The following is a 22,310-nucleotide window of genomic DNA, read 5'->3' as shown; positions in this document are numbered from 1 at the left end:
CATGCTTACTAGTATCTCATTTCTTGTGTTGATTAAGTTTAGAGGTGTCCAACCCTATGCCCCACTCCGGGTTATGCATTAGCTGGCTAGAGTTCAAGAAGTCCCACCAAATGATGACATTAGTAGATTTGTATTTGACACCCCACCAGGTTTTGCCTTTGATAGCCAAGATATTTTGAAGACCTGGTTTGGGAGTATAATTTCTAAGCAAAGTGAAATGGTTGTGGAGCAAGATAAAGGAAAAGTGGTGTCTGGTACCTATCGTGGTTTCGTGATCCAGTAACATTTGGTGACACTCCTGAAGGATCCAGCAGAAAAAGAAAAGATAAGCACACCATAAGACAGTTGAAAAAAAGAGTTGGAGAAGGCCAAAGCCACAATTGCCCGACAAGAAGTTCAAGTCCAAATAGGAAGAAGTCACTAGTTGGAGTTACAAGATGTGAAGAGGGAATTGAAGCACGTAAAGGGGAAATTAGCTCGATTAGAAGAGAAGCTGGATAACAGGTTTCATTTAGCCCGACAGATAAAAAAGGACCAGAGCTTTGAGATTTCTCGATTGAAGAGGGACTTAGTGGCATCTGAAGAGGCCGTGCACTAACAAAAGGGAGAGCTTAAGCTGCATAAGGAGAAATTTGAGAAAGAAAGATCATGTTGGATGCACTTACATGATTAATTTAAAGCACAGTTAGAAGAACAAAGGAAAATCAGTCATTGTGTCGATATCGAAGAGGAGCAAAGACAAATGATCATTGAGAGAGCAACACTTCGTAATCAACTTGAAGCATCATATGACTCTTGATGATTTGGGTGATCATCAAGCGTAGTTGAATAACTGCCATGATTACGAAGTGTTGCTCTATCAAGGGTCATTTGATGCTTCAAGTTGATTACGAAGTGTTGCTCTCTCAATGATCATTTGTCTTTGCTCCTCTTCGATATCGACACAATGACTGATTTTCCTTTTATGTTCTTCTAACTGTGCTTTAAGTTAATCATGTAAGTGCATCCAAATGACCTTTCGTTCTCAAATTTCTCCTTCTGCCGCTTAAGCTCTCCCTTTTGTTACTACACGGCCTCTTCAGATGCCACTAAGTCCCTCTTCAATTGAGATATCTCAAAGCTCTACTCCTTTTTTATCTGTCGGGATAAATGAAACCTGCTATCCATCTCCTCTTCTAATCGAGCTAATTTCCCCTATGCATGCTTCAATTCTCCCTTCACATCTTGTAACTACAACTGGTGACTTCTTCCTATTACGACTTGAACTTCTTGTCGGGCAATGGTGGGTTTGGCCTTCTCCAATTCTTTATCCAACTGTCTTATGGTGTGCTTGTCTTTTCTTTTTTGGCTGGATCCTTCGGGAGTGTCACCAAATGTTATTGAATCACGAAACCACGATAGGTACCCAATCACCACTTTTTCTTTATCTTTCTCAGCAACCATTTCACTTTGCTCAGAAATTATACTCCCGAACCAGATATTCAAAATATCTTGGCTATCAAAGGCAAAATCTGGTGGGGGTGTCAAATACAAATCTACTCTTGTCATTATTTGGTGGGACTTCTTGAACTCTAGCCCGTTGACGCATAACCCGAAATGGGGCATAGGGTTAAAGACCTCTAAACCCAATCAACACAAGAAACAATATGCCACTAGACATGCAAATGACATCCTTAGTCGGGAACCAGTAATAATTCCATACAATTTCATTAGATGTGATTACCGAGAGTTTCTCTTCATATGCTGAAATTCCTTTTGGAAAATAGATTTTCGCTTCTCTTTCCTTATGAGAGAAAACATAATTACACCAATCCGAAGTGAACCTGGGGTGCACGATCATGATGATAAAGATGTTCCAAGAACCATATTTGCAGCAAGATGTTGCAGCCTTCAAACTACGTTTCTCCATTTTTGCATTTAGTCATCGCCTTCACCACCCCTGCCAAACGAATGCAGATATGCTTGTCCTGTTTGGGGATAACGATGAGCGTCAAAAACGCGACCATGAAGGCAAAACATCCATTCCCCTTCCAAGCCTCCACGCCCCTTTGATTGCTAAGTTGGTTCTGATATTTTTTAAATCCATCCTTTTGACCGTATCTCTCCTATAGAAAGTCCGATCCCACCCATTTTTCAAACTCTCCTTCTCTGTTTGGTTGATCTTGAGAAAGTTCAGGAACTTGTTGGCGTCGACGTTCTTTGGGATTATATGTCTTTTGTTGCGGAGATCAACACCTCAAATACTGGACCCTTTTCCCATGAAGCTGGCGATTTCTTCTAGAGTTGGTGTCATCTCAAAGTCAGAAAATCGAAACACGTTATTTTTTGAATCCCTGAACGGAATCAATGCCTCAATCACATCTCTTCTTGGGTCAATCTCTATCAAATGCACAAGATGCCTCATATGTTCTTTTACCCTCCTTTACTCATAATTCCCCATGCCTGTCCACCATCGCCATAGATCCTTGGGTATTGTGTCAACAATCATGCATTTTGGAACCCATTGAAAGTGAGAAAAGAAGTGTCGTAGCCTATCCTTCTATTCTCCATTGATTGGTGAGGACCGTTATCCGTTGTTACTGAACCTACTACGACAAGGCCTACAAACCTAGGGACTTTCACCCAGGGAGTACGAGGTCATGGTGCATAATTTTCTGCGTCCTATTTAGTTTAGGGATTTAGGGACTAGTCCTGTTGAGGAACTGAGATGATTCATCTTAGTCTTAGTATGCCGGGTATGTCTTTGGCCAAGCCCAGGGATTGACAAATCTATAGTGGCGGGTCTATCTTCTTCTGGGCGAGCTGCGGAGCAAATTTTTCTTTCTTTCATTTCATCTGTTTTGGTTGATTGGTTAAAGAGAGTGCTTTGATAAGATTGTTCCGTAGAGAGTGTGGCTAAACACTGCTTCATCTTTCGGCCTTCAAAGGAATGGTCGGAACTGTGATCCCGATTAGATAGTTGCATTATTCTGATTCACTACCGAAGCGAAGAAAAGGCTGGATCAATCAAAGGGGGTACTACGAGCCCTCTGCCCCACACATCTAACCAACTCGCGTGGTCCCTTCACTTCTAGGCCTTTTAGAACCCTGTCATTTAGTTGGAGGTGCCATTTGTACCTTTGAATATAATCTAATTAATGTTTTATCACAAACTCTAATCAAGGGAGGAAAGAAAATGTAAAAATCAAGGTTTTTTTTAAAAGACAAGATACCCTTTTTTTTTTACAAACACTGAACCCGGGAAGGGATGCCTACGTATCTCATTTTAGTAAGAATCAAGTGTGCGTAGTTCATTAAAAAATTGACTCCCACTTGAAAGACCACCCCTTTATTTCAACCTATTTCCCCTTATTGTTTTAAAAAAATAAAATGGAAAGACAAAGTTATTGTAAAGCTGGTCAACAATGTAAATGCCTTCTGAACAAAATTATTTTTCACGTAGCACATAAAATGAACATGTTGGTCTAGAGTGGGTACCTATCTTAGATTTTCTAGGTCAAATGCACATGATGCAAATAAACGTAGCCTACTAGGAATAGTTTTAATAGGTTTAGCACTTTATATGGAAGGTGTCTAGACTGACTTTACTCGAGTGGACAACTTGAGCCGGAGAGGGTCAGCGGACCGGTAGTAGAGCTATTCCGGCTTAGCTGGTGGTCCAACCCCACCTAACATGTGTGACAAATCCTGAACCAGGAGCGTAATCGCACAATGACTCATCTTAGACCGAAGTCTTGTGGAGCGTATCCGTACACACAGTGTGTAACAAAATTTCAGAGACTCAAAAGGTGTGCGAGAGAAGACAATTTATATACAATCACACATTATCAAAACTACAAATCATCAAAATAGCACAATTAGCCAACAAACACAAAAATTAACCAAATATAGTCAATGTACAAAGCTCGAATTCTAAAAAAAAAAAGAAGTTTCCAACAGAGTCGCAAGATCTGTCACACCTTCATTGACAAGTGCTAGGGATGTGATGGGTTCTTTTTTGAAAAATAAAAGAAAATAAAAAATGTTTTTTTAGTCGCCACTTAAAATTGAGATTTTTGGGTGTTCCAAGTCATCAGGTAAATTCCTAATCTAAAAGGAAATGACTCTTTATTTTTCTAGTCTACGAAACAAAGATAGGATAAGGAATTCTATTGATCGGCGAGTCCTGTGATTCTAGCACGGTCGCTTTATTAACTCATGTTTGGCTAAAAATATTTTTTGGATAAAAGTGTAAGTTTGTGTTAGTCACTAATTTAAAATAAAATGATTTGCCTAGGAGCGTAGCCGCACACAAGACCTTTTTTTTTTTTAAAAAAGAAAATAATACATGCCAATGATCGTAACCGAACACATGGTGGTATTTAATAAATTTATTTATTAAATAAAACTAATAATTAATGACTCAATTCCTTAATAATGAATCATTGAACTTGTTACAACATGAAAACATAAAAATGATATCTTTTTAATATATATACTATATTATATAAGCCAACAACAAAAGGACTTAATTTTACATTATATATTATATATTACCCTTATTTAGAAGTGGCACTTTTAAAGGACTAACATAGCTTAAAATAAATTGTACCTTGTGCTTATTTAGAAGTGCCACTTCTAAAGGACTAACATAGCTTAAAATAATTGTACCTTGTGCTGAAAATGTGATGACACAAATAAGGACATTTTTGGTATTCTGAAGATTACTTTTGGTGAATTCATTGTAATAGAGACATCTGTCCTCTATTTGGTGGCACGTGTGTTGTCTTTTTATACTTAGCCAGCCAGATATTTTACTTACTCATTATTACTCATATTTAGATGTACTATCTACAATTTGACTTTTCTAAGCTTTTGCCTTCTCTCACACACAAACACGTGTATTCCACTTAAAGTACAATGTTTTGTTTCTTTTTGGATTTCGACATTTGCCTGCCTTTTCAATTTCTCTTTCCAACTCTCTTTCTTCAGTCTATTTCCTCCTCTCACCTACATGTTCTCTCTTCTTTGTTTATTAATCCTGTTGGCAAATTACAAACTACAAAAGTTTTGAGATTCAGCCTATTCTTTAGTAAGAATCAATTGGATTTTTCTGATCTTGCTTTATTATAATTTGTACTAATTTGAAAGATTTTATATTTGTTACTTTCTAATGTTTTGAATATAATTGCTTGTTACAATTCAGTACATTAAGTAATTTTACTTGATCTACACATGTATTGAAATTTAAAAATGGATTGTGCATCAACGGTGTTTGATGTTATGTCTGAGTCATTTTATGTGGAGTATTTGATTATTATTTTTGGTTTTTTTTTCCTTGTAGCAGGCAAAACTCTTCGTCATTTGGGCTTTCCAGTACTATTAACAAGCTTCTGTTCTTGCTCTCAAGTTTCAGGCTTGCTGCCCATGTTTTCAACCAATAGGTATATATTTTTGGATTAATTTTGTTCGTACCTTCTTCTCTTTTTCTTCATCGTTTTCCCCCTTTTTGGACGTCTTCATTGATATTGTGGGAAGTTTGTTCTTAGATTTGCAAAACTTTCTTACAGGGAGTGCGTTTTTGCCTTGATTCGTTTGGTTTATGTGTTCTTTAATGTTCTCTTTGCTAATCTAAATTAACACCTTATCTATGTCCCATATTATACTTGGGAGGTAAAGAAGAAAGCCTTATCCCAAAATAAGAATACTATCAAGAATGTCAAACCTTGTGAATATATTGTTTACAACCTCACATGTTTTACTTCTTTTGGTATTACATTCTCTGAATCAAATAATTCTTTAGAAGATCGGAATTTTCTTCATATTTGCTCCTTCTGCTACTCTTTTCTCTGCAAAATTGATGCAACTTTTCGCTCCAAATTGGTTCTCCTTTCGCGTTGGTAAGAGAGGTTTTCGTCTTTCTGTGGGTTAGGTTTTCCCTTTTTCTTCAACAGTTTATTTTTCATGGCCTCTTACCGTTTGAAATTTGTAAAATTTTCCATTTATAAGGAGATTGTCAAATGGCTATTCAAAGTTATTGCATGTCACTGTTTCACTAAATGTTGCTCATATGTTCGTCGGAAAATTCTGAAACTTGGTGCTGGCCCTAGCATTGCCGGGAAATAGTTGCTTCTATACTCATAAGTTCGTACTTTATAGAGTTGCTACGTATTAACCTCCCAATATCATGTTGGAGCAGAGATTGGACTTGTAGTTGTACACATTACTTTAAAGCATTTATATTAGTGACAATAATAGTGTTATGTTATGTCATAAAGTAAATGCTTATGTTATATCAATTCATACTTTTATAACATGCAAAAACTGATTCCTGGCTATAATCGGTATCCTTAGGACATAGAAACTACTATTGTGCTCCTTACCCCTCTATTATGCAGTTGAAAGTTCAAAATTACTATAAAATTTAATTTCAGTTGAAATATATGTCAACTTGCTTCCGAATAACTCTGGACGAGTTAGAATTCATAAAATAAATAAGTTAATAATGACGATTTGAGATACCAAATTAGAAAATTGAAATATTGTCTGACAATTACAAAACAAATCCGTTATTGAATTCCCACCATTTATTACATACTGTTGTTTAGTTTGTTTTACCCTCAACTGTTTTGACGGACGAGGGAATAGAATGAAATACATAAAACAACCATATGAACGGTAGAATTATATGAACAATTTCTTCGGAGCACAAAGACTGCTTATATATTGAAACAAAGTTTCTTTTTTGCACCTCATGTGTATTAAGTTTTCTTGCTTCACGTTATTTTTATTTATTTTACTATTTATGGATATGAATAAGTTAACTTTCTACCTTCATATCGTAAAGTAATGAAACTACTAATAATAGTTATTGTTCAACTACTATTGTTCAACAAATGTTCAATAGAACATTGAGTGTATTGCCATTCTATACAATCATTTACTGTTGTCTGCATTTTTTTTTGTCAATTCTATGTATTCTTTCCAGATTACATTAAGTTATAAATTCATTTAACAAATCATAAACTACTCGAAACAGGAATGGAAGAAAATAGAGATAATCTGTCTGTCCAAGAAAGAACTTCTGACAGAAATTTGTGTCGCCGTACTAGATATGCACAGATGTCACCAGAGAGAAAGGAATTATTTTTATCCCAGCTAAGAGAAAAAAGGGCTGAATCGAAAAGACAAAAACTCCTTCATCAATCAAATAGTACTGGCGCTCTTACAATCATCACTTCTTCGTTATCTCCTCAACAAGGTGAGCTAACCATATTCTTATCTTCCTTCTGTGAAATGTGTCTTCTGAATATCTATAGCTATAGTTAGACGCTTCAGCTCACCTACTCTTACTACAATTATTTTCCTCATTTTGTAGTTGAAGCTTCCAAAGCTACAAACCTACCAGTTACTTCAACTAGAAGAGAACGTATAGTTAATTGCTTATCTACCTTCGAAGTAGGTTAGTTCAAAAATAGTACTTCAACTATTTTGACTATATTGATTTTTCATAATTGGCTAGCTATCTTTAAATATTGTTATTCCTCATACTAGGATCAACATCGACTGCATCTCATACTGCAGGTAAATTACGTTCAAGATGTACTACAAATAGAGGTATGCTTCTTTCTACCAAAGTAATAAAAATACATGCATTGTCGTGCCTTTATATAACAAATTATTGCTTTTTACCATGCACAGGTAGAAATAAGTTACAAGTCAATCTACAAAATTATAATTTATTGCCACAAGATTACTTATTTTTAAAGAAAGTTCCAAATTGCAAATTTTGTGCAGCAAAAAGGTTTCAATATGAATCACCAGGTTTTTGTTGTGATAATGGATCAATTAGACTAATTTCTCATAACTTGCCTACTGAGTTGCGAAATTTGTTCTTGGGTGACTCTAAAGAATCTCAACATTTTCGCACTTACAGTAGAGCCTACAATAACATGTTTGCATTCACTTCACTTGGAGTACATTATGATAGACAATTAGCAAAGAGAAATCATGGCATCTATACATTTAAAGTCCAAGGACAAATGTATCACTTCATTGATGATTTGATACCCTCAGCAGGAAAAGGAAAAAATTTACAGTTATATTTCTATGATAACGAAAATGAGCTAACAAATCAAATGACGTTCTCAGATAATCTTAATGAGCTGATTGTTACAAATCTCATGGATACACTAAAAGTTAATCCTTATTCTACTTTTCTAAAATCGTTAACAGTTGTTTCAAATTTATATATATATAAGCCAACAACCCGAGTACGAACACAACTCTAAAATGTTGTTCCAATAGCATTAAACATTGTACTACACCATTTGAGCCATATTCCCTAGAAAATAAACACCTGTACTACATGTGTCTACCTCCTCTAATTTTCAATAATTTTACTTTGGTTCTTTTTCTACTTTTTCTATTTTTCATTTTCCTCTTTCTCACTCTTGGCGGAGAAGGACAAGAAGAGACTTAGAAATGGAGGTATTACATTTTTGGAGAGGAAGAGCTTGATGGAAAATCAGAGGAGAGTGATTCGAGTCCGAGCTGATGCATCGATTTGGTGATGAAATTTCATATTTGACTAGGGAAATTCAAGGTAATTTTTCATTCTAATCGTTTTTTCGCCGAAGGGGGCTTCGATGAACTCCTTTACCATAAACTGGCTCTATCCATGATTGTTTCTGATTTTATGTTTTATATGCAGTATAGTTATATATTCTTGCTTGTGATTCTGTTTGGTATTTACATTCTACTGTCTTTCATTATACATTTTATAGTTGCTGAAATTTGGGATTCTCACACTAATTATCACTGATTTTGTGTTTTATATGCATCTCATTTATATATTCTTGCTCGTGATTGTTCTTTTGCTCGATTGGTGTTTACCTTTATTGTCTTCATTATGCATTTTGTAGTTGCTGAGATTTGGGATTCCCACATTAATTGCTACTGCTTTTGTGTTTTATATCCAATTCAGTTATATTTTCGGCAAATACATATTGTACCAAAAGTACTGTAAATGGTACATTATACTGGTCTCATCTGTGATAAATATTTGACCTATATTATTAACACGTGTATTGCTTTTTTATGTTTTAAAGAAACACACGTCCTACTTACTATCTCTGTTCGTCTTCCTCATTGGAACATTAACAAAAACCTACACGGTCTCTTTCATTCCCTCTTTCTTTTCCACTTTTATTTCCTTTCAATTTCTATTTATTAATAAAATTGATTTCATGTTTATACATGTTTTTGATGAGTTAAGCATAAGGATTTCAACATTAATGTCTTCAGCATTGAACACATTTACTTTAGGAAAATCTACCAAGTATAGGAGAACTCACTACACTGTTGACTGCCATTAGAAGCCTTTTCAATGTGAGGACTCACTATACTAAGTATAATTGAAGAAGTAGAATGTATATGTCTAATTTGTTCAATTTTATACAAGTTTAAGTGTCTACTTGTGCACAACTAAAATTGAAGGGCATAAATATCAGCTGAGGCCAAGTTAAAGGGCATATTTTTGTATTATGCCTATTTACATTGTTTTCTTGAAAGCTACATATAATGAGTTCTTCCATATCTTGGTCATTTGATTTATTAGAATACCTTACATGTAGATGATTAGTAATTGTGATTTTACGAACATCCAACATGATGACATTTATATAAAGAAACTAGCACAATGGTTAACGGTTATAAATACCAACTTGAATTTCTTGATTTTCAATCCTCCTTGATCTTACATTGGACTCCATAATTACATAGTTGAGCATGATCTAGCTAAGGATGATTGCGGATGAGCCTTAAAAGGTTGAATTGCTAATTATGAAAGTTGGAGTCTCATAATCTCTTTGGGAATTAAGAGTTATCTAATGGCCTTTTCATTGTAATTGAAAAGGTAGAATGGATGTGCAAGATGATAGCAGTCAAATAAATTATTCACAGTAGTGTATGTTATCATGTGCTTTGAGTCTTAAGTTGTTAGATTTAGACTCTTTTTGGTGCTTCTGCTTTGTCTTTTGTGATTTCTCGACCATGTAATTATATCTTTTAGTGTTTGAAGTCTGCTATATAACATAGCAGGTTAATCTTACACTGAAGAAAGTTTAACTGTTTCATTCTCAGAAGTTCATCACCATATGTATTGCAGATATATTTAATTTCCTAATTCTTTAAGTTTGTAATTATAAGTGAAGTGGGATTATATAAAATATCTTTATTATATATATGTTGCTATGATTCAATCAATGACATTTATAACGTAATTAGCCTATTTTAGTTTATTTTTAGTCCTTATTTAGAAATGAAAGTTGGGTGTAGGAACATAGCTATTAAAATTTGTACTATTTGTTGCATTTCAAGTACCTTTTGGTGCCATCTGATGATTCACTCTATTCATGACACATGTACAAGTATAACGCATGTCTTCCCTTTGATTACTCAGAATTCACTTTGCCTTAATTTCATCACCATGGCTGCGGAGCTTTCTTTTGGAGTTCACCGACGTCTCTTGTGTTTACAACCTTCTTTTTTCTCAACTGTGAGTTTTCAACTATTCTTTCCCTGTTAACAAACATTAGCTTTGCTAGGTCTATTAGTTCTTCTACATTCAGAAAGTTTTTTCCTGTGGATGCATGTTTTGAATTTATACTCTTTATTTTCTTTTTCCCCTAAATTTGAACATTATATTGCTACAAACTATTTGTGTTCTATTCTATTCTTCACACAACTTAACAATCTCTCCGAACCTATTTGAAGCTCTAAGATTGTAGGTATGGGAAAAGTAAGTAAAATTGGAAAGATAAATAACTTGCCAGCATTTAACGACTTCATTACAATTCATTTAACTCGAATAGTATGAATTACACTCTTTTTAAATCTTATTGTTTGAGATATTTGATGCACAAACTGTTTGTTGTTGTGCCAGAAACAACTATATCACATGTAGTGTTTTTTTTTTGCCTTTTCACTGATGTTATTTTACAGTATACTCATCTGTCATTATGTACATTATTTATTATAATGGATAGTATTGATAAAAAATTTATTTATGGGACATGTGTATTTTTGTTAGAAAAATATTGCCTCATTTTCGCACTCCTTATTTTGAAAAATATGAAATTTATAGGTATCTACTTTTTTTTGGAGGGGGATTATTCCAATGGACATTGGGTGCTCTTTTCAATGGGTGCAGGGTGTTAGGTATCATGGTCTTATTTAGGAATTTTCTTGAAGAAACACATTGCAAAGGTTGACCCAAATGACGAGTTGTTTAAAAATAATTGCAAGGAAAGTACGATGTTAAATAAAGTGAGACTTGATGTATTGGTTTATCATCTAGGACTCTTTTGATATCTTGTTTAGTGCAGCTTTTGTTGACTGTCCTTGTTGATTGTGTACGTGTTTTGTTCTTAACAATAACTTGATGCGGGTACAACGGCATTTTACAGTGGTTGTTAAAGAGTAAAAAGGATTTTTATGCTGATTTTGAGTGTTTTTGAACGCCTCAATTTGTTAACTTACAGGTAAAGCAATGTGTCGTCTTATTTTCAGTTTTTTTTATAAAAGAAGGGGTTATACCTGATGATGCACTTGACTCTCTAATTCTTACAGAGTCTAATAAAGAAATTTTGGTATTGTAATTTATCTCTTGATTCATATTATTAGTATGATTATTGCAGTTAGTAAAATAGTAGTTTTCATATCGTCTTGCTTTTATTATTTTGTTTTATAAGCCTTACATTTCCCTCTTTATCTGAATATTCTGCCATGTTGATCCCGACTCCTGTGTCTGAAAGAGGCCTTCGAGCCTTACATGTTTAATTTTTTCAAAAAAAAAAAGAATCATGAGTCTGAAATAGTACTAGATCTATATTACACACTAATGCAACTAATAACATGTAAAGCTGAGGGATGGGTTAGAGCATGATTTTGTGACAATTTAAGGTAGTTAGTTGTACTATTGAACTTGGTAATTGGTTAGAATAATGCTTAGTTTGTATTTGATGTTAAACTTTGGCCCTTTGAATGAAGATGCATTTGTCCCAATCCCCCAATTCAGATTGGAACTAGTAACATGAGAATTTTAAGTCCTTTGCTCACTCTTTCATGGTTGACACCTGTTAACAAGCATGGAGCTTCTGCTCATTCCCATTTTGTTTTCTTAAATTACTCTTATTCTTATTTATCTATCTCTCTCTCTCTCATACATAAAAAAAAAACAATTTTCCCCTTTTGTGGGCCTCTAAATTTCATCAATTTCTTCATCTGCTGAACATTTTTAGAGTTGCTATATTTTTCTATCTTGGTGTGGTCCCTCAATTTATTGTTTCCCCATTTAAGTTGGTTTATCTTGAGAAAAAGTTTAATAGGTGAAATTATCAATTTTTCAGGAAGGAGGTTATATGCATTGATTGCAATCAAATTTGTTTGTTTTGTTGTTAGTCTTTATATTAAATTGCTTATTTTAAGGACGACAAAGTATTCTTACAACTAAAAAGGGAAAATGAAGGGTTGAACTGGGCTATTTTGAGGAGAACTAATATGATGATATCATGGATCTTTGGGAGCTTTCAGGTTCTCGAGCATGTTTACTGCAATTATAATTTGGCAATGGTGCCAACTCGATGTTTATAATCTTGAGCTATAAGTTGTGAAATTCAGATATTATTTAGCAGTATTAATCACTAACTTAAGCTGTGAAAAACAAAGCCAGAGGAATAATCACTAAACTCCAATTTTGGTAATCAGCACTTGATGGAGTTGCATATTGATCATCATAGATCCGACTTCCTATAAACCTTGCAAAGTGCTCTACTATCTTTTGATTCTATATATGAATGTTCCTTTGAATGTATCATTCAACTATTTTTTGTAATGTAGGAATTCTTTAACCACTTGATTTTACCGGTATGCTACTATCAAAACAAATTATGCGTGACAACATGTGGAGGTAGCTTCTCCTCTTATCATTTTGAGAAATCTAGATAAGTATGTTCTGGTCTATTTGATTACTGAGAAGCTGTACTTCAAATGTTGTCGCTGCTCTTCTTTTTGAAAATGTATGTCCATGACCATGATAAGGGTGTGAAGAACTTAGCATCTGTTTATCCAAACAAATAATTTTATGTAGTTCCTTTTACTGGAATCTATAATGCCATGTAAATGTGATTCTTCCAAAAAAATGCTCAATGTTTTTTTAGAAACGTAGGATCTAATCGAATGTTTCTTTGTTACTCAATGTACCTATCAGAAAGAAAATATCACACATTTTGACAAAGGAAGAGACTCAGTTAGAGAATACATTGTCTTATTTGTCATTGTTCAGGAGAATACATAACAAGAATGGTACTCTACTTTTAGGAAAATTTTGCTGGATAGATTTAAAAAATTCTACCTAAAATAATAAAATGAAGGAACTGATTGCTTCCATATCATTAACATTCTTACATATTTGTAATTTTTTTGCACTTATAATGGCTTAGCTTCTTCAATTACTTGTCAAATATGTTTTTTTTTTTTGGTTTCCCACCCGGTGTCCGGAGCCTACATTAGAGCTCCGACTAAATTTGGATCGCGCAATGAGGTTCAGTTAAAGAGGGTGAATTCACTCTTAATTCTAAATTTTCAGGTATGAAGTTTCACACTCCGTCATTCCCTCCTTCAAGTAGACAATGGAGAGAGGTAGAAGGCATAAAAGTGTCAACAGAAATGGTTACGGCAAGGCTGGGCTTAATTCATTAGATATGATTTGGATTTTTTGGTTGGCATAAAATCAGCAGTGATATCATTACTTCTATTTACTCAACTGGATTCTTATCAAGTAAAATGAGTGATGGTATGTATAATTCAGAACATAAAACATGCTCTCTTGCAAGCACCAAATCTACATTCACTGAAGTCATGCACACAATTAAATGAGCAAATGGATAAGCAATTGACTGTGAAAGTTGGTTTGCTATGTTATGTTGTATGGTTTTTATACAACGTCGTTGGATTGTGCAAGAAAGACTGATGTACCAGCTTTCTAGAGAGAGAAGTCTGGGTTGATCTAGCTAAGAAGCTCGAGGAATTTGGAAGACCTATGTAGTAAAAGTTGCTGGGAAGCACAACAAGACACTACTATTTGGCTTGTACCACTTGTGCATAATTTATTTAAAAAGATTTGTATGTCTTTCCCTAACATTTCACATATAACAAGTCCACTCGCGTCAATTATACCAATCATATAAGCTTATTTAGAAGTGCCACTTCTAAAGGACTAACATAGCTTAAAATAAGAGTAATTTCCCTGGATAGTCACCCATGTTTGGGAAATTACCTAGGAATATCACTTATATTTGTTTTAGGACCATAATATCACCCAACTTTACCTCTTTTCCTCAAAATATACTTACACAAAAAAAACATTATATCTCTCCTAATAGAATGCCATGTCACATTATTCCTTTTTTATTATTAACATTTTTTTAATTCATTTTTTATTATTAACATTTTTTATTATTCTTTAAAAACATTATATCCTTTATAGTTTGACAATATGGTTACCTTATTACTCTAATGAATTAAAATATCAATAAAAAGGGAGTCATCAAAAAAAAAAATTAACCAAAAGGGCAAAATCCCTCCTGACAGATCGATTTTCTTCTGACAAAAAATTGACGTCGTTCCGTTAAAAGAAATAAAAATCGCTGCATTTGGCAGCGATTTTCTAAAAAAAAAATCATTATTTCTTTAAAATCACTGCTATAGTAGCGTTTTTATAAAAAAAATAAGTTTTTTACAAGTTTTTTAAAGAAAAAATCGATGCCGAAGCAGCGATTTTCAGTTTTAATTTTTTTTTAATTTTCATTTAAATCGCTGAAAGGGTAAAGATTTAAAAAAAGAAAAAGCTTTTTATGAAAATCGCTGGCTTCAGTTTTAATTTTTATTAAATTCTTTGCAAGGGTAGGATTTTTAAAAAAAAAAAATAATTTCTTAAACAAAATCGCTGCTATTTTAATTTTTTATTATATAAAAACGCTGTTATAGCAGCGATTTTAAAGAAAAAAATAATTTTTTTGTAGAAAAATCGGCAGCGATTTTTATTTCTTTTAGCGGAGCGGCGTCAATTTTTGTCAGAACAAAATCGCTCCATCAAGAGCAATTTTTGCCCTTTTGGTTAATTTTTTTTGTATGTGCCGTTTTTGTTTTTTAAAGAAAAAAGTTGCACTTTTGGCTCTGGACTCAACAAAAAGGTGCCATTGCCCATTCGTGCCCATATAAAAACATTATCTCGCTTGAAAAATCGAAGGAAGCCACATATTTTTTTTGAAGAATCGAAGGAGCTCATATATTTGCCGCCTAATCCCCTAGAACTAGGGTAGAAATTTTTGGGCTATGTAATTTTTTTTACTAGGTAATATGGGTTGTCTAAATTTTTTAAAAAATGTATAATGAAAAGGAATAATGTGACATGACATTCTATTAGGAGAGATATAATGTTTTTTTTGTGCAAGTATATTTTGAGGAAAAGAGATAAAATTGGGTGATATTGTGGTCCTAAAACAAACATAAGTGATATTCCAAGGTAATTTCCCAAACATGGGTGACTATCTAGGGAAATTACTCCTTAAAATAATTGTACCTTGTGCTGAAAATGTGATGACACAAATAAGGACATTTTGGTATCTGAAGATTACTTTTGGTGAATTCATTGTAATAGAGACATCTGTCCTCTATTTGGTGACACGTGTGTTGTCTTTTTATACTTAGCCAGCCAGATATTTTATTACTCATTATTACTCATATTTAGATGTACTATCTACAATTTGACTTTTCTAAGCTTTTGCCTTCTCTCACACACAAACACGTGTATTCCACTTAAAGTACAATGTTTTGTTTCTTGAAACAAAAGGACTAACACGGTATTAGTTAATTGTACATTGTATTGTATATTGTATATTATATAAGTCAAAAACAAAGGACTAACACGGCATTAGTTAATTGCATGTACAAGAGGCTTTAATAATCATACTTTATAGACAACAAGTTTACAAAGCTACGTGTAGATACTTTGAAAGAGGTGTCTTGCCATTACTCCTCCACACCTCAACCAAATTTCCTCTGAAGTCAGTCTTCTTTGCCGTTACAGCTCTCTGTAAATTCACTAGAGGCAAATTTGGTTAAACACATCAGAAGTCATGGTTAGTCCTACTACTTTCTCTATTTTTGTCAAATTTTGCTTCATTCGTCTTTCTCCTTTATTTGAATCGTCTCATTGAAGCTTCTTCATTGGGCTTTTCTGGATAGGTGTTCTATTTTAGTTTTGCATGTGTTTGAACCAGAAATTTCACGATATTGCTGAAATGTTCCAACTAATTAGCGTATTATTTCTTAGTTTTTTAGGTTTGGATCTAATTTATGGATGCCTTTTTTATTTTAGTATTTTATTTCTTAGTCTATCTTTAAAAATATTTGGGACACTTTCTTAGATGATGTATTTCTCTCCAATTCGACCTTTTTTCTCGTATGTTGGTTCTTAATTTTCTCAGTGGTAAGCACTCCAATTCAACGTTTTTCTAATATGTTTGTAATTTCTTGTGTTTTATGAAATTTACTGTCCACAATGTGTTTGATGAAAGTCTCAAATGAACTTATCATGAAGCACTTACACAAAGCACCAGAATTTAACAATTGAATCAGAAGACTAAGTCAACGAGTTGTATTTTAATAATCTTTGGAATTGTAGCTATTTGATTCTTCTTTCAACCGATGTTGCTCGGACTCTTCAAAAATATTTAAAGATGCATGTCAGATACTTCAAAAACAATGCTTTTGTGGAGGATCCGACATGAGTGCCGTAACATTTTTAGAGAGTCAGAGCAACACAACTTTCTTCATTTAGCAAACTACTCTCTTTGCAACTGTTCAATATTATTTCTAAATATTTGCTACACTTCAAACCGTTAAAAGGTTAGATTTGTCATTTTCTCCTAACAAATTTTCTGCTTCTTTTTTTTCAGGGGAGAGGAAAACAACCATCTCTGATGTTTCATTAAGTTTAAAGGTTAGTGTCTAATGACTAAGAAAAGTGTGTTTAACTACTTTGCTCATTATTAATCAACATTGCTTTTCATATTCCCAACTTCACTATCAGTGCTGCATGTTGCCTATCTACCAATGTTTTTGTCAAAATGTCAACTGACTAACTAATTCAAATATATTTTGTCATTTTTCTTCATAACATATATTATTTGGTGTCCTATTAAGTATTACCCCACCCCCTTTTCTCTCTATCTTCTCCTTCATACAAATTTATCTCAATGAATACAATAGGATTTATGGCTACACAAACTGTTGAGAACAGTTCTGGATCTGGTCCAAGGCGAACTGCAGTAGGAGATTTATTAAAACCATTACAGTAGAGTCGTTTCATGGGCAGGGGGCTAAGCACAATTCTTTGAATCAAAGGTTGAATGGTCCTCGACATGTATATTCTGATTTTAGTTATGTTTTTATTTTCTTTGCTTCTTAAGAAGTTTGCTCTGTGATGAGGTACCTACTTCATTTCTTTCTTTCTTTTTTGGTATTTTTTCACCTAAGTTCTTTGGTGATGATGTGACATTGAAGTAAACGAAGTAAAGTTGCGCACCCAAAGTGTTTGATCATATGCCTGAGTCAACTGAATAATTTCTTGTATTTTTTTCCCTTTTCTCATAGGTGTTCTTCAAAATTCCCATCTACAAGGTACAACATTTTCTTCTACTGAACTGTATTTGTGATCAATTTATGTGTGGTATTATCATTATGATTCTCCAATACTTATATATGTTTTTGCAGAAATTCCGATCCCCTAGAGCATAATAAGATGTGAAACCAAATGGTGTGACACTTATTCTCTTGATGATTTGGTGTACTTTGATTTGCATTGAATGTTAATAAAAGTATACTACCATTTTAGGTTCTTGAAAATTACTTCAATAATTATCGTAAAATTATAGAGATGCCCAGTGCATAAGGCACCAACTAGGACTTAGGAAATATGATCCTTCTCGAGTGTAATAACTACACCACATGTTGCAAGTCAACTTAATCAATTGAACTAAATGAACTTCTACACCTTGATGTTACTCTCATAAAAAATCTCGACTAATCTGGTTGTCAACCTTATGAGATATGCGCACTCAGAGTTTCTGAGTCTTCGCCTGGTAAGTTCTTTATTGCCCTTTTCCCCTTTCATGTGAGATTTTGATCTTAAAGTTATTTCATGCTCATATCTCTAGGATGTAGTTAAAGATTAGCAGAATAGTTTTCGAGATTTTCTATTTCGCTAATTCAGAAGAATGACAATGAGGGTCTGTTGTGTGTACTTATCTTATTTAGTCAAACTCTTAAACTGATACAGATAAATCAATAAAAGGACAAATTAAATGAGGTACATGGTGGTTGGACTTTGTTTACATAGAGCGAGTTCCACAGTTCCTTCCATTTTGAGAGCATGCTGAAAATCCTTGTAACTAATCGTATGATGTATATGGTTTTTTCCTTCTGTTTTATAATAATTATCCGTTCTTCTAACTGTCTAAAATTGTAGTCATCATAAGTTTCGTTATCCAACTAACTAATTGTCTGTTGTATAAGATTTTCCTCTCTCTTGATGAATATCTTTAGGACAAGATGTTTTATTTATGGATAAGATGCTTTATTTATTTGGCTTTTTTATATGTATGTATCTACAACAAAAAAAGTTTGCACAACCAAGTAATATTCTGCATTGCATTAGCATAACTTCATGTGTAGCTAATTTATACTTTTATTTTCTTTCCCTCCGGTTGAGATCAATTTTGCATGCTAATCATATCCTCAATGGAAAATATATAAGTTTATCTTTAGTATTGTATAAAAATAGTCTTGCTTCTTTAAAAATGTTGGTAGTCTACTTTTTAAGCAGCACTGGTTCATTTAACTTTTCTGAATACTCATACTTGCAGGTTCCCCATCTCAAGCAAGCAAGGTGAGTTAATCTTCTTCTGTCACTTTTCTTCTTTTTAATTTTTTTTTAAATCAGATTTTCAGGTGCTGTAGACATTATGAAACCCACAAACATATATTACCAGAGATCAAAATCAATAATTCATTTACGGGCATGCTGAAGCCCCCTCTTTCTACGGACGAGTTAGCCCATGACTGCATAATCAAGAAGAGTCAACCATACATAGGAGGAGGCAGCTAATTAATTGATGTCACTCTGTTAATTTCTTTTTTAGTTTGAGGTATGTTTCATTTTGTATTTTTAGTAGATTAGCTTCATCCAAAAATAATTATTTACTATATGACCAATTACACAAATATGATCACATTCTCACCCAACGCCAATTTTTTTTGGATCTTTCATTCAGCAACTTAAAATTAAGATTTAAGAAAAAATGTTTCTAGCATAGTAACCCCCTACATAGTGTAATGAGTGTAATGGTATTGTAACGACCATTTGAGCTAGAATTTCTCATGCTAATCTTATCCTTTTATTGCAAAGTTATCAGTTTATCCTTGGTGTTACATAAAAATAGCCTTTAGTAGCTCAAAAAGTTGGTGATCTACTTTTTTAGAAGCACTTGGATCATATAACTGTTCTAATTATTATACTTTCAGGTACTCCCATTTTAAGCCAAGGTAAATTTACCTTCTCTGACGCTTTCTTTTTATCAATTTTTCTGGTGTTGTAGACATAATGAAACCCACAAATAGAGGTAACAAGAGAACAAAATCAAGAATGTATTTACGGACATGATGAATCCTCTCTTCCTATGGTTGGGGTAACCCATGACCGTAAGATAAAAAAGAGCTAACCATACCTAAAAGGAGGCTACTAATTAATTGATACCACTGTATTATTTTTTTCAGTTCAAGATATATTTTATTCTGTCTTTTTCAATGCTCTCATGCAAGTAAATTTTACGCCTTAGGTGTTTCTGAGCTACAACCTCTAATTAATTTACATTTGTAGAATTTCCTTCTAGAGTGATAGACAATATACAAAAGTTCCCATCGCGTGAATTTTATGATTTCAAACGAGGGGATAGATGAAAAAGCTTGCATCAGTAATAGAAGATGTGTTTAGATCCCCAACATTGAAAGTGTATGTAATTATAACTAAGAGACTATGATGCACATAATATAATTTTTTAGATGTTGTCATAGTAGCCATGGTGTAATATTTTGAAGAGTAAATAAGCACACTTGATCTTTACTACATATTTAACTAAACAAAATAACATGGTGTAAACAAAATAACATGTTGGCCCGTTCTATGTATCCTTTTGTAAATTCATGATGAATTGAAAGCTAATTCCTAAGCAGTTTTAAATTATTGCTTTCTTTTAGCAGATAACTAAATGGGAGTTGACGTGACAACTTGACAAGATGACCCAGGAAGAAATAAGTTAGACATACATCATACAAGGCTTTCGTGAGATGAAAACTGTTCCAGTTAATGTACTGGAAAAGGTTAGGACAAGAGCGGAGAAATCAAGCATTGACACGTGAAAATCAGTATTTGTTTGCTCCATGTTGGGATTCAATTGCACGTTTCATACAGAGGTAATTTATGACAGCAGTGAGACAATATTTGAATATAATCACATTACTACTGACGGATGAACTTGAGAAAACTATATAATATATGTGATGCTTTCAAGAATGTATCCGCAACCAGATTCTTGGAGTCTCTTATATACTACTTGGCGGTTTATGATGCTTCATTTTGATAATACTATTGATCATGTCCCGCAGATTTCACAAAAGACATTATAATGTCTTTCTTGAAATAGGTACTTTTAAGTTGTTTATAATGAGAACTCTAATCCCTTCCCCTCCCCGTCCCGCCCCTCCCCGCCTGATTAGTTATAGAAGAAAGATGCAAAAGTTTGAGAATTTATTCCATTCTTTTGGAATCAAATTATCATTTCAAACTCTCTGTGATTTCTTTCTCTTTCAGGCTGGGAAGTATCATCTCCCTCTTCTGATGTGTTTTTTTCGTTCTCTTTGTTTTCATGCTTTCAATGTTGAATCTCTCTAATGTTTTTGCTGATTGTCTGTGATAGTGGTAGAAACACTTTTTGCCTCTTTTCAACTTTCAATGTTGCATCTGTATATTCCAATTTCTATATAGTAAAACAAAAATCAATACATATCACTCTAAATTTGTTAAGATATCAATGTCTATGTTTTAATATCATCTTCAATTTCACACAGAAGCTTGCTATAGGTTAGACCATCATACTTTTTGCTGGCACACTTCATCAATTAATGTTATGAAGGTGATGAAGTTAGTTATTCTATGACTTTCATTAAATAAAGAGTTGTTGGGACAAATTCAAAATATTTTGGATACAATACTGCATCAGCATATGTTATTTATTTAGTGATTTGAAAAAGTCGCTCAAGATTTAAGCAAGAAAGACAGTTTCCATTCTTCATTTATCACCGAGTCATCAAAGGTAGTTTGTTGCTTACATTTGATTACATCGCATGTTATATATATATCTCTTGCAATCGTCTAATAATTTTTTGTCTACTTCTCCAGGTGTCGTCACAAGGAATTAGTTCACTACAAGAAGTTTCAGGTTTCCAGAAATTTCTGATTCAAAAAGTTTATACCAAACCTCATTTCTTGCCTTCAGCACATATGTGGTAATTATTTTATCATCTGAAAGTGAACTATGATTGTCCAACAATAAATTATGATTGCCCTCCTAATCCTGAAGATTTTTTCAAGTAAAGTTTCGTGTTGTTCCTCTCCAAGTTACTTAACTTTCTTTCATTTTTGTTACCATCCTAATTTACTTGTATTACTGAAGATACCAATATATGTCTCTGTTCCTTCCTCTGTCCAAATTATTACTCCTGCTTTTATTTTTAAGTGCATCTTAACTTGCTCTAGATGAATTGACATTTTCCTATATATTCTACTGCATATTTAATTTATAGTATTGGAAGTTGCTCACGTAATCTGAGTAGATAATAGTTTCTTTTGAACCATTACTTTTTTTTGAAAGATTTATCATTTAGATTTATGGATGCGATAATATAAAAAATGAAATACAATCTATATACCTAAAGATGTGTATAACTTAAAAAACAAAATATTGTTGGTGTATATTTATGATGAATACACCTCTTTTGGCATTCTAGTTCAAGTACAAAAAAAAAAAGACAGTTGTGAAGTATGTATAATAAAAAATATAAATACAAATTAGTAGTAATATAAATTGATATTGAAAATACAATTTTGGTGAATACATAAAACATAGAATAAGTTGTATTCAAAGTAAATT

The 22,310-nt window shown here is 33.2% G+C and overlaps 1 protein-coding gene and 1 long non-coding RNA gene across 21 annotated transcripts; both read left to right on the top strand.

The window, feature by feature from the left end:
• Window positions 1-4,876: 4,876 nt before the first annotated feature.
• Window positions 4,877-14,220, top strand: LOC102596342 (uncharacterized). Of its 12 annotated transcripts, none has more exons than XR_001474263.1 (9): window positions 4,877-5,071; window positions 5,324-5,423; window positions 7,019-7,240; window positions 7,358-7,441; window positions 7,534-7,596; window positions 8,445-8,584; window positions 10,442-10,537; window positions 11,126-12,949; window positions 13,628-14,220. XR_001474263.1 is itself a non-coding variant. In XM_015311752.1 (9 exons), the coding sequence occupies exons 3-5, from the start codon at window positions 7,021-7,023 to the stop codon at window positions 8,268-8,270; spliced, it is 1,041 nt and encodes a 346-aa protein (XP_015167238.1). In that variant the 5' UTR covers window positions 4,914-5,071; window positions 5,324-5,423; window positions 7,019-7,020; the 3' UTR covers window positions 8,271-8,584; window positions 10,442-10,537; window positions 11,126-11,522; window positions 12,880-12,949; window positions 13,628-14,220. The 12 variants fall into 12 exon arrangements, 11 of the variants coding, with proteins under 11 accessions (XP_006354286.1, XP_015167238.1, XP_015167241.1 ...); XM_015311752.1 differs by having other exon boundaries at window positions 4,914-5,071; window positions 7,534-8,584; window positions 11,126-11,522; window positions 12,880-12,949; XM_015311755.1 differs by having other exon boundaries at window positions 4,914-5,071; window positions 7,534-8,584; window positions 11,126-11,522; window positions 12,880-12,987.
• Window positions 14,221-16,013: 1,793 nt separating this feature from the next.
• Window positions 16,014-22,072, top strand: LOC102596123 (uncharacterized). Of its 9 annotated transcripts, XR_001474261.1 has the most exons (8): window positions 16,015-16,181; window positions 17,001-17,044; window positions 17,314-17,448; window positions 17,698-17,724; window positions 18,969-19,250; window positions 20,362-20,574; window positions 21,229-21,473; window positions 21,573-22,071. It is a non-coding gene; the product is annotated as an uncharacterized lncRNA (long non-coding RNA). The 9 variants fall into 9 exon arrangements; XR_001474258.1 differs by having other exon boundaries at window positions 16,014-16,181; window positions 17,314-17,724; window positions 21,573-22,072; XR_001474257.1 differs by adding an exon at window positions 19,627-19,647 and having other exon boundaries at window positions 16,014-16,181; window positions 17,314-19,250; window positions 21,573-22,072.
• The last annotated feature ends 238 nt before the right edge of the window (window positions 22,073-22,310 follow it).

The sequence above is a fragment of the Solanum tuberosum genome, unplaced genomic scaffold (assembly GCF_000226075.1).
Source record: "Solanum tuberosum cultivar DM 1-3 516 R44 unplaced genomic scaffold, SolTub_3.0 scf00171, whole genome shotgun sequence".
Lineage (NCBI taxonomy): Eukaryota > Viridiplantae > Streptophyta > Magnoliopsida > Solanales > Solanaceae > Solanum > Solanum tuberosum.
This window is presented reverse-complemented; position numbering and strand designations above follow the sequence as displayed.